The sequence below is a fragment of the Falco biarmicus genome, chromosome 5 (genome assembly GCF_023638135.1).
Source record: "Falco biarmicus isolate bFalBia1 chromosome 5, bFalBia1.pri, whole genome shotgun sequence".
NCBI lineage: Eukaryota > Metazoa > Chordata > Aves > Falconiformes > Falconidae > Falco > Falco biarmicus.
Window position 1 is genome coordinate 82,273,152 of NC_079292.1, and position 13,024 is coordinate 82,286,175.

A 13,024-nucleotide genomic window follows, 5' to 3' on the forward strand; every position below is an offset into this window, starting at 1 on the left:
ATTCTGCAGCCCTTGCTCATGCAACTTGCAGCTCAAGACCAAAAGCAGAGCAGGCGATCTGAGAAGGTGGATGTAAAGATGGTGTAGGGCTGCCTCACTCTTTGCTCCTTGGCTGCTGTGTACACAGCCACTTCTCAAGTGTGATTTAAAGCAGCCTGGTCATGATCTCACCTAATTGTGTGGCTAATGGCTCCAGAATAGGTCCTTGTGATCAAAATGTCTGGAAACATGAGGTCATGACATCAAAAGGCCAGGTCGATAGTGAAAGTATGGCTTTCAGGTGCCGTTGGCTTCAAAGCTCAGCAGTAAAATAAAGGCGAAATCTGTATTTGGGGACCTTCATGGAAAGCATTACCATTTGCTGTTCATCAGAGGTACCAAAGCAGTTAATGATTTTTTATATATATATATATATAATAAATTATCCAGCTCATGAATGTAATAAGTTTCAGGAAAAATAAATTTTTTGCTACAGAGGTTAGTTAAAATAATTAAGCTAGGAATGTCATTGCTGAGCTCTGCAATAACCTGCATAGAACTGCATGGACCTACAGCGGCAGTGAATGGCTGACTTTCCCAGGAAATTTTCTGTTATCCTTATATTGCTTGATTTTTTTACACCACATCTGTGCTTGCTTTGTCATTCTGCCATCTGCTGTAACAAAATACAGGCAAAGCATTTCAGAAAACAACCCCTCCACACTTTAAAATGCTCCAATCCAGAGCACAGCCTTTTACTTCTCACAAGCTGTAGTGCTTATTATCCTCTCCTCCTCCTCTTCCTCCTCCTCCTCCTCCTCCTTCCTCAGCCCCCCTACCACATGCATGATGAATTATATACTCGTACCAAGCGTGGAGAATACAGAATCCCATTGATTTTGCCACAATGTTTCTATTAAATGAAATGAATGGCTATGTGCTTTACTTCTCTGTGCAAATCTGTTTGCTGAAAGGTCAGAAATAGCAGGTCATTATCATAAAATTTTTAATTTTGGAACTCCCAATCAGATTTGTTTTCTGTTTGGTATTGTCTGCAGATACACAATGTATAGCCGAGAGAAAGACTCTGATTGCTAAATCATCGAAATAACAGAGTACGAGCAGAGTGGTTTTGAGCACACACTCTGTATAGTCCAGTCAAAGTTTCTTCCTGGTGCAGCCACACAAATCTCTTGGTAGCAGTAAACTCGCTGCACAGACTTCATTCCTGAACACATGTTCAAAGGTGATAAAATAAATGCAGATGGTTTCCCAAAACCTCAGTGGAGCATTTTTTACTGTTACTAAATGGACTGTAAAAAAACTAGGGAAAAAGTGGAGAAAATACAGTTTGACAGAGACAGGCAGTTTCAGAATAGCATTTGGTCGTTTGGGAGAAAAGCTAAATAAAATGTGTGTTTATAATGATCTATTGGCAAAACAATATTGACAGAGCATCTAAGCTGCCTAATGGGAGTGAGTTTTAGAATGTTTAAATTAAACTAGTGTTGCGAGCTGAATATTTTGCTAAATTACTTAACACACATACAAAGAAGTTGGATAGGAACTATGAATTCATTGTGCTATGACCAAAGTTGACAATAAAACCACCCCCAGCTACAGTGAAAACAGAATTAGGCCTTAACAAATTTATTACAGGCTTTGTTTACAAACTTGTTACAAAATTATACAGCATCTAATGTGTACACAGGATTTACAAGAACGCGTAACTGATGTGTGCAATTGCTCCGCTCTCTGGTTGAGATCTGCAGGTTTTTCTTCGCCCAGGGCCCAATCCAGCTTCCACTGGAGAAGGTGAGAATTTTTCCATTGACTTTAGTGGAAAGTGGATCAGATCCAGAGGGTAACACTTCCGTTCATTGTTATACTGGGGTGGGAAAGAGGCAGCCAATCTAATAACCTTATGCACCATGCTTCTTTCTCATTTAATGTGTTTCAGATGACAGGCGTTGTACTTACTCTGATACTTTTTTGCTGGCTGATTATAAAGTACCTGCTGCATTGGTAAAGTTGAAAGTCAAAGGCCAGTTCCTCTGCTGAATTTACAGTGGAAAATACCAAATTTGTTTTCTTTGAACCTATAAGGAATGAACCTCCCTTGGTCTTCAGTGAGCAGAAACAAAGACATTAGGATCAACTCTGATGTTGTTCACATTACTGTAAACCTACGTTTTCTCAGCCATCATCAATAGAATTCCTCTGGATTTACAATGATGTTAACAAGTGTGGCATACACACTGTAGGAACAAGGTAGTTCCCAATTAATGTGATTTAACCAAGCTGAGTCAGTCTTCTTACTGACTTCCTCTTGTACAGAGATAGACCTATCCACCATACTGAAGCACGGAGATCTCTAGTTAATGATCCATGGCAATACTGCTCTCAATTACTCACAGTATCTGAAAATGATCTCTATTTGTGAATTCAGGGTGCTAAAGCAGGCTTTTAGCTTGCAAAAAAATTCAGTGGGGCAGGGTTCCAAAAAGTATGCTTGTCCCACAAGCAGAAAAATTTAGTTTAAACAAAAATTTCCCTACTAGTAAAGCTAGCAAAAGCTCTGTAAAGATAAAAAAAATACAAATGTTTGCCCAGGGAGGAGAATGCTGGAAAAATGCTAGTCAGATCTACCAGATACTGAGTTCCTTGCTACATTACATCTTTTCTTCCCTTTAAACAGTTGCCTTGGTATTGAACCTCTGAAGTTATTACTGCTTGAAACAAAATCAGGATTTAGTACTGTGAGGTGATGGTATATCTTGTGTGATAAATACCTTGGCCTCATGTTGAAAACTGGCTGGGTTCTCAAGACTTTTGCTTGTGGCCTCCCCTGCAGAATTATATCTATATGCTCCAGCCTGGCTCTCAGAGGCACTGCTATTCCTGTGCTTGGCCTCATGAGTGACCTCTCCAGTTCTCCGGTGGTTTTATGATGGTAACACTCTCTGTAAGGGACTAGGGGACACCATGCAATTTTCTGCCTTTGATGACCTGTTGCAGATTTGAGGTTGGTTCTCCAGTAGTGAAATCTGTATGAACAAAAGCATCCTGCACCCATGGTTTTGAGTGATCTCATTTTCATTTGTGATGCTGAACATGCTACAACAGTGAAAGCTGTAGTGTAAAAACCTAAGACTACTACAGCTGTAATGCTCTTTGAATGGCTGGTGATTCTCATCCCTGACTGTGTTAAGGTCTAGCTAGACACATATGCAGTCCAACCTTAATTCTGTTGATAGCCATGGCAAGACTCTCGTTTACTTTTATGGAAGCGGGATCCCATCCAGGGCATCATACGGCTAATATATAATAGACCATCTCTTCAAGCAGTGAAATTATTACTGTCCCCAGTGGAGCTGCATGACAATACAAGGAAGAGTTTGAGGTATATATATGCTAGTACATTTGTCTGTCCTAAGTAACAACTCACCTGTATAACTGAAGAACTTCATTATAACTATGGACTACCAGGATTTTAGTCACCATACTGCTCAAAAAGCTCTATTATTTCACATGCCTATGAAAGGTGCCAGGTTTGTTGAGCAGTTCAACATTATTTTTTCTTTCTGTGAAAAATGAAGAATGGATTGCTGAGGAGAAGAACGGCTTCACATGGGTGTGTGGCTTTGATGTCCATGCCAGGATATCATATCTTTCTTTACCACAATTTGCAAGCCAAGGGCTCTTTAAAGGTTAAGACACCATCAGCTTTGTTTCTAATTTAAAAGCTCAGACATAGAGGAATGATCCAACAATGCAAGCAGAAATAATTGATTGTGTGAGGAGGAAGAGGCTGATCACAATAAATAGTAAATTCTGAATAAATCATCTTTTATGTATTATATTAACGATCCATTTAGATTGGTTCTTGGCTTCAGTAAGTTTCTGCTACAGATATTTCAGATTGTTTTCATATTTTTTCTACAACGCACTGGCAGCATTAAAAACAGTTGCAAAACAAATGTTCTTCAAAAACATAAACGAAAGTTGCTGGAATATTAGCAGTCATTCTGAAATGCTAACAGAGGGAAAATGGTCATTTCACTGGCAACGCTGTCATAATACACAGAAATTGTTATTTTATGCCTGCTTACATCATTTGCAGGCTGTAACACATATTTTGGTCCATTATATTTTTGGCTGTGAGGAGTCAACACTGCATCCAATTAAATGTGAATGTATAGAATGGGGAATATAAATATGTACACAACTCTTGACATTGATCTGATTTTTAACAAGTTTACTAAATGACAGTCACTGGCTTGACAATACTGAATGAAAAATACTGATTTTACACAGATTTTACAGTAAGGTTATGGTATGCTGCCGACAAGCAGTGTCACAAACATAGTCTAAAAAACCCCGAAGTTGCCCACAGCAGAGGCACACACCCTTTGCTCTTGTTTATTGAGAGAGAAAGCTTATATACTGTAGGTTTGCTGAAGTTTAATAAATAAGGTCAACTTATAATATATAAAACAATATAAACATTTATATGCTACATGCATATCATATAATTTAAAGTAATAATTTATATAGCAAAGAGATGCAGATTTATGTTCTTCCTATTTTCCTTGACAACGCACACACACAGGAGGTGTCTATTCTTATCCATCTCCAGCCTACCAGTTTATTGTTTTCTGAAGTCAGTGCTCTAACATAAGTTTGGGATGTCTTGCATTGGGAGTTCCAGTGCTTGTCGTCGATTCCGCGGCAGCCGTTTTTTACAGGCTTGGCTTCTTTACACCTCGTTTCATAAAAGTATTGCTTAACTGGAGAGTTGCCTGTTTTAATTTCTCCCAGAACAGTTACCTGGTGTCCTCTAATGTCGATCGCAGATGATTTGTCCGTGACCCATAAACTTTCACTGTCACAAACGGAATATTCCCCTCGGTGGCTCTTGTGCTCTGCATACCTTTTCCGCCGAGAGGTTCTGTTCACCACCACTGAATTTCCAATATAATCCTCCATGAGGTACAGCGGCGGTGGTTCCAGCGGCGTGTTGTCACTCAAGAGGACGCGGGGAGAGTTGTAGCGTCTCTGCTGCCTTAAGAGGTCTCTATCCATTGAGATAACTGGCTGGAAGTCTGATTTCACATTTTCATCTCCATCCATGTCTTGCTGAGTGTCTGCTTTCTGCACCGTGTTTTGATAGTTTTCCTTAATATCTACCATCTGCTTAGAAAGCTTGTTTTTCAAAATGTCTGCCTGAATGAGTTTAATGATAAGAGAATTTATTGAATCTTCTGGCAAACTCCTTTGATCCATGTTGGTAGACTGGATGCCACGAAGATAAGTGAGAAATATCACATAAAACAAGATGGACATCACCTTGTTCACCTGTAAGATCTGCAAAGAAACAGAAAGTTAACATTAAAACAATTAAATAAGGAAGATTACTAGAAGCAGTAAACACAAAAATTTGGGTTTGCTTTTATAAGCATCTGCACTTTATAGATGCAGATAGGCTATGTGTTTCTTTGAAGATACTATTTCATTATACTTTATAATGAGTGCAACTGTTTTCTGACTTTTTTTTCCCCAGTGTTTCATCTGTATTTCATGCACTTTTCAGGATGACCTTACTTTTCCTTTTACCATGCACAGTGTTTTATGCATATGTCAATTTTAGGTCCTTTCTCTACAGAGGTAGGTAGTTCTTGGGTTAGCATGTCCAGGTCTTGGCAGCAGAGAGAGGCCAGGCTCCTTTCACAGAGTCTATTCTAGAGTGGTTTAGTTTCAAAATTGCAAGATTATGCAGAATAGCCATCTCTCTAATGGTATAAAATGAAATTCTGACTTTGCTAAGTCTTGTCAAGTTTTTGAGTTGAGATTTCTTGGATCCATCAAATGGCTTGTGTTGAACTGTACCCTAAAAGCGTCATCATACACTGGGAAATACATACTGTGTTTCAATAGCTCACTCTCTTTCTGGTGCTATAAGGGAAAGTACTCTTGAAGGAAAAGGATGCAGTCCAGCAGCAAAGTGTTTTTTTTAATAAATTTTGAACTTTAGAAAGCAGTGGTGAGGCCTCTGTACTACAAGTGGGAAATTCAGATGGATCCACAGATCATTTTGTACCACTTGTTTTCAGGGTTAGGGCCTAGGGTTTTTTTGTTGCTTTTAATTAAGCGCCTTCATTACATTTGTATAAAGTGAAACAAACCTGACAGTAGTTAAAAATATTCAAAAACAGATGGAGGACACTCCTCCTCCCACATGCCCCCACTCTCCCCACCACCCCAAAAATGGAAGAATCTTGTTCAAAAAGATCAAAATGAACTCAAGATCAAGATTTTGAAAAGTAAATGTAGAAGTGTGTTTATTTTTTCTATTGTACTTTACCATGCACTGCTCTATATGGATTCCTGTAGTGTCTTTGTAATTCTAGCTTCTGAGCATCTTCTAGAAGTTCATTTGTCATTTCTTTTTAAATCTTTCTGTCATCTTGTTTGTGTAGTTGAGAAGTGTGGGCATCCGTCTAAGGAGGTGTGGGTTTTTTTTTTCCTTGTGGATATCTGTATATTTTGCTCTCGCATTTATATACATATATATATAAATAAATAATTTTCAATGTAAAATACAAAATCAAAGAAGCAAGCCACACAATTCAAAACACACCTGTTCTATAAAACTGTTGCACAAGTACTGGATTGAAGGAGAAAATGTTAAACTCATGTCAGAGCACTCTCGTACCGTGAGGTAAGCCCTGGCTGTAGTACTGCCCCAGGTGACTCAGAAAAGTCTTGAACTTGATTCTTCTGCACTGCAAACATGTCCACCATGTGTCAGACCATTAGCACTCTGGGATGAAGGCACAGTTACAGGACATGGAATGGATGGAGTTGGAAGGACCCTCTGGAGATCACTTAGTCCAATCTCACTGCTCAAAGCAGTGGCAGCTAGGGCAGCTTGCACAGGGCTGCACCCAGTCAGTGTTTCAATATCTCCACGGATGGAGACTCCACAACCCCTCTAGGCACCCTGTTGCAGTATTTAACCACCCTCACAGTAAAAAAAAAAAAAAAAAACCCCAAAAAACAAACAAACCAACAAACAAACAAACAAAAAACCCAAAAAAGCCCCTCATGTTTTGATAGTATCACCTAAATCTCAGTTCGTGCCCATTGCCTCTTGTCCTTTCATGGGACACCCCTGAGAATAGCCTAGTTCCATCTTTTTTACTTTCTCCCATGAGGTATTTCTACACTTTGATAAGATCTCCCTGATCCTTCTCTTCTCCAGCTGAACAGCCCCACCTCTCTCAGCCTCTCCACATATGACAAACACCCCACTCCCTTAATCATCTTCATGGACTTGTCCCTGTAGGTCCATGTCTCTTCTGTACTGGGGAGCCCAGAACTGGACACAGCACTCCATGGAGCCTCACCAGTGCTGAGCTGAGGGGAAGTATCCCATCCCTCAACCTTCTGGTGACACTCTGGGTACTCTGTTTTTCCCAGAAGAAATTGTGGAAATATCATACCTCTTGAACAGAAAATTTCCTACTTCAAAAAAGTCACATTTTCTGTTTAAGAAGGATTTTAAAAAAGGAAAAAGTTTTACTGGAGAATCCTCTACCCACTCTAAGTAAAACTTCTTTTAGCAACAGTGAGTCCCCACTTCATAGTTTGGAACTGCAGCAAAATCAGAGCTACCCTCTGTGGATGTGTGATCTGCCCTTTTATGGACAAGAAATGTGTTTTCTCCATTCTCAGTTTGTCACAGTACGAGTTCACCTAAATCTAGACTGTTGCTTACAGCAATGTTATGCTTTGGAAAAAAAAGGAAAAAAAAATCTAAGATTTTCAGTTACCATACAATTACTGTCATACCTAAATAAATACTAACTTAATGTACATGGCTCTCAGAGCCCAGACCATGCTGTATAAAAAGACCTCTTCCTGTGCAATTTGGTCTTCCCTCAGTAAATTATTTGCTTTTAAAACCAGTAAAAATATTATAAAGCAGATGTAATTCAGCTGATTTCTTGCAGCGCTCAGAAGAGCTAACCCACATGCAGTATGACACACAAGGCCATAGGATGGTGAGCAAAACTCTGACAATGCTTAGCTCAGAAGCTGAAAGCATTATTCATGCCAACATGCAGCTGCATGTAATCACTGGTCTGCTTAGTTTCAAAACTAAGTGGCACTAGCAAAACACACAAGTTGGAGCAGGTGATGAGGTGGGAAGGCTGGAGTTCCTGCAGATTCTCTTTAATGTCATGCTGCACACAAAAAGGAAGGGCTAGGGACCTCAGAATTAGAGCAGTTCAAATAAGCTATTTTTCTTTCCCATGGAGGAACCCCACTAATGCAAAAAATGTTAAAAAGTATTTTTTCTGAACCTAACATGAAACGTCTTGTGGATATGATAGGAAGGGTGTTTAACTACTCTGAAACTTAACTTGTAGTTTGCTTGGGAAATCACTTGCTACAAAAGTAAAAATGTTTCAGAAACAATCTTTACATTTTTCTGAAATGTATCTGAGTGCAAAATTTGGAAAGAAGATGAAAACCCTTGGTAAGATCACAGTTGTCAGGGAGTTTCTCCAAGATTTTCACCTAGGAAGTTCGTAAGTGGTGTGTTCAGAAATTCCAGTCCATGACTTAAAACTGTCAAGCTGTCCATGAAGTCCAGCACCTCAGAATATTCTAGCTAAGAGAAAGGGATGTTACTGGGAAGCCACAGCTGATTTATGGCCTTGGCTCTATTTTGAGTATGAGACACCTTACATGTGTATTAGTTTGTAGGAGTTGACAACATTGCTTTTGATAAATGGCTCTTTGCCAAAATGGAATTTTGTGCCTGTCTAAATTGAAGATAATTTTCAATTTGTACCTTTTTGTGTGTGTCGTTAAATCAATAAAAAGGAGAAGAAAATGCAAAACATTAAAATGTTTACATTTTCATATTTTCAAAGTAAATCATTCTGATGTTTCTGGACATGCTTCAAAAGTTACACAATGCAATTCACAAAACAGAAAAAATGCTTGCTCATATAGCTCAGTGAGTAAGTTATCTACAGAGGAAACTTGCATTCAGGGGCAAGATTTCAACACAGGTATTCTGTCTAAGAGAAGACTGACCTAACTTCCAGGCTCCTGGGGCACAGGCTTGTATGGCCCTTAGCAGAAGTTACTCCAGCACAAGTAGCAATAGCTCCTTCTTCAGCTTTTTGGAGAATAGTATAAAAAAAACCCAATAATTTAATCTTTCACATGATTTTTTCTGTTCTTTCATTAAAAATTCTTAAAATTAAACTTATTCATTTCAGGTAGAAAGATAATTTTGTTCAAGCCAACCTTTTTCTAGTTAGCTGATGATTGTGAGGTCTTTTTGTTGTTCCTCAAGGTTCTTCTTGAAATTTTCCAACTGTAAACCCCTTAAATGTTACATTTTAGCTGTCTTTGTGGACTGTTTGCAGTCAAGTAAGTGTGGTGAATGGTCCTAGAAATGGACACAATACCATTTACACTCCTATGGGCAGTACAGACTAGATTTCTATATTTGGGGCCTGGGTCTGGGTCCCAAATAGGCTTAGGAAAGCATTTCCTTGGTGACCCCAGAATAAGTGCACAGCCCAGTAGCATGCTCCCTAGTCCAGTATCAGCTGAAGTAATTAGATACTAATTGTGCTATGAGTATTAACACTGGTACTTGAGCTCGGTTTCCATTTCCATGGGCTGTCAGGTCAGCTGTGACAGATGTATGACAGCACATGACTTAAATAAGGTCTTCAGTATGCACTGGATATAGACACATCCATTTGAACCCCTATAATCATCTTACCGTGCAGTACCTACTACATACCTGTCCTATAAGCCATGTGGTTTGTAACACAGTTAGTTTACATAGTGTGAATCCAGAAGAACTGATCCAGCACCTTATCTGGATTCACACGAAAAGGTATCCCTTGTTGACCTACCAGCTTATGGCAAACCCATCATTGGCTGGGGACACAATAGTGGCTGGACATAATGGTAGACGACTTGTCTCACTTTGTGCACTGTGCCACAAAGACAGGAGGCAGCTACGGAGGATGGGCATTAGCAGCCTCACATGGTCTTGCTGCTGGGATATCCACCTTGTTTTCTGTGCCTTTCCTTCTGTATCTCCCAATTCCTTTTTTTATTCCTTATCTTAGAAGTTCAGCAACAGCTGCTGACATATTCCAGAAAGCTGTTCTTCTTGAGCAGCTGAGAAGCTTTGGACCAGCTCTGCTAGTGTGCTTGCTGTGCTATTCTGTGTACCCTTTGTGATGTCTGGACACATGTTTGATATTTTGAGCTCTTGCTAGAGGTAATTAAAAAGGGTGCTCTCACATGGCTCTCAAATCGGCCATTAATGGTGCTTGGAAAACACTGCTGTGTGCAATTTGGAAAAGTACTGGACATCAAGGTAGGAAGCCTTTAGTCTCTTTGAGTTCATCCCTTTGCATAGTAGTCCTGCCCCATTATTCAGAGATACTACCCTGGCTTTCAAAAGTGATTGCAAACATGGCAACAGAAGCAAAGAAGACCCTTAAAGGAACAAGGAGTAGAACTGACAATTAGGCATTATGAATGGTCCAGAGGGTTTGTGGGAGCACGTTATCACACCACGGCAGGAAATCCAGCATATCCTGGTAATACAGAGTCAACTGTTAATTTGCACTAAAAATGTTTGACTTAGAGATTGCTGACATTAGTGGCACAGCAGGTAAAAGCAAACACAATAGAAAAAGAAAAGCTCATGCACTGCAAAGTTGTTTGATCTTTCAACTATATCTTAGTTTTACTCTGAATTATTTTTATTCTTGCCTTTCACTGTGATGTTAGCAGGGTATTAATGCTGTCCAATCTAGGTGTCTCAGTGAAGGCCTACAGTTAGGAGAAGTAAATAAGGTTACCCATTGCTTCCATTAATAAATTAAATCCCCAACAGACTCTGGCAAACCACTTTCTGCTCTTTTCAGACTCAACACTTTCCGTAGTGTTCAAAATCTTTTGTTTAGTTTCATTTTGTTTGTGGTGACTTAAAAAAAAAAAAAAAAAAAAAAAAGTATTGCTTTATTTTGATCAGTCTCTGAACAGCCTACACAGCTGAAGAGCGAAGTGTCATTTAATATGTTCTGTGAAAATAATGAAATCCTAGTACTGTGAGATACTGCTTAAGTATTTACTTTTAAGTCATTGCTAAGAGGAACTGGAATAGAGGGAAAAGTGACTGGTGAATTTTACATTCAGCATTGTAATACCCGACATGATTTATGTAAGTCAGCCTGAAGTATTTGGCACTTTCTGAAAAATTTAAGAGCAGCTTTTGTTCTTCAGACTGAGCAACGAACGTTCACTTGTGGTGGCTGACAGCTTATTCAGACTTTTGCCAAAGACGACAGTGTAATTATTCTTAGGGCTTGCTAAGCATTGTTTTCACAAACTCACAGAAAGCAACAAGTAGCAGAATGCCCTGTTGATTCCCTCATCCTAATAACTATGTTGAGAAGAAATTCAGCCCTTCTCCTCGGTGCTTAGTGGGACAGTGGAAAGGTACAGAACAAGAAAAATACCACTGCACACTGAATATTCTGGAAGATGGGAGTGTGAAATAACTGGCTTTGAAAATTTGCACTGCATTTCAGAATAGTAATTGACTATCTGTACAATATGTGCCTGTAGAAGGATTTATTAAGGTAGATTGCTGTGGAGTGCTGAATGCCCCAAGAGGCACTATGACCCTCCTGAACATTTCCACTTCTCAAGATATGGAAATTTCAACACATACGGATTGAAACTAAAGCTTTCACAAGAGCCAGACCCACTAAGAAGCCGAAGAATTCAGAGACAAAATCAAGTGGGACTGAGTTGTGGCAGATTTAAGTGTTAACCCTCCCATCCTCAGGGCCAGGCAAACTTTAAGTCAGAGTGAAGGAATTTGAAACTAATGCATTCCTTTTGCAGATGGGCTGGGGAGCGCAGCTACACACCGTATCTGAGGATGAGGCCACCAAAGTTTCTTAATCTCTGCAGCAGGTCAGTTGCTTTTAGTCATGCATTACTCAAGGTCATTTTCAAAAGAGAAGACACATCTGAGCGCTGAGCCCCAATAGCCTCCAGTGAATGGTATATACCTAATCTCTTATGGAAATAGAGTTCAACCTACGGAGCCACTGACATTTCCTTTTCCTCTTTAAATGACTGGCTGAGCAAAGCACAGCAAGGCAGCTGTTCACTCAAGTATGAAAAGCTCATCTGCACTTTGGACCAATCTGCAATACTATTTCTGATTATCACTGTGACCATGACCCTACTAGCCATTGAGGAAAGCTTTCCCAACTGGTGACATCTTTCTGAGGGACAGTTTTGTGATAATACATGTGCTGCGAGGAGCTATCTGCTTTCTGATCAATTAAATGTGCTGTGTAGAGCTGCAGCGATATTGGACACAGCTGATTGCAAGGGCAAGTGTGTATATATTTGATCTTTCCAGAAATGTATCTTTTCGGAGGTCAAAATGTGATCGCCTTACATATACCTGCCCATTTCCAAGTGAAAGGTCGGGAGCAGTTCCTCAGTGCTTACCTCACTACTTGGAACAGCAGCTGCTTCTCACACCTTGTGCAAAGTTAATTCTGTTAGGTTTTGGCCCTGCACCTTCCTCCCCCGCCACCGACATCGTCTGGAGTTCAGGGCACTCGAGACCCCCCTGGAGGCGTTTGACACTCCCCAGCATCCTCTAGCAATCCCACCGAGGGACCTGACTATTAATAATGTCTGGTACATTATCAACTGTACTAGCTACATCCCCAGGTCTATAATCAACTCCAGAAGTAGGCAGGCTTTTCTCAGGCACAGATAGATCTTGTTCTGTTTTGATTCCTCTCCTCACTGACATTTTTGTGACATGTTATTTACACCTGTTTGTCTTTGCCCTAATTGCTATGGTATAGTTTTGCATTAACCAGTTGACTAATTAATCTGTGTATTGAGAAGATCAGAACAAGACTTTGGGGCTAGGATTCCGATTTCTCTGATTTGTTGG

General features: G+C 39.8%; 1 protein-coding gene across 1 annotated transcript in view; it reads right to left on the bottom strand.

The window, feature by feature from the left end:
* Nucleotides 1–1,613: 1,613 nt before the first annotated feature.
* Nucleotides 1,614–13,024, bottom strand: part of NTF3 (neurotrophin 3) — a 54,861-nt gene continuing 43,450 nt past the window's right edge. The window contains exon 2 of the mRNA XM_056341592.1: nt 1,614–5,346. Within this exon, the coding sequence (XP_056197567.1) occupies nt 4,552–5,346 (795 nt within the window). The 3' untranslated portion in view covers nt 1,614–4,551. The remainder of the gene's footprint in view (nt 5,347–13,024) is intronic.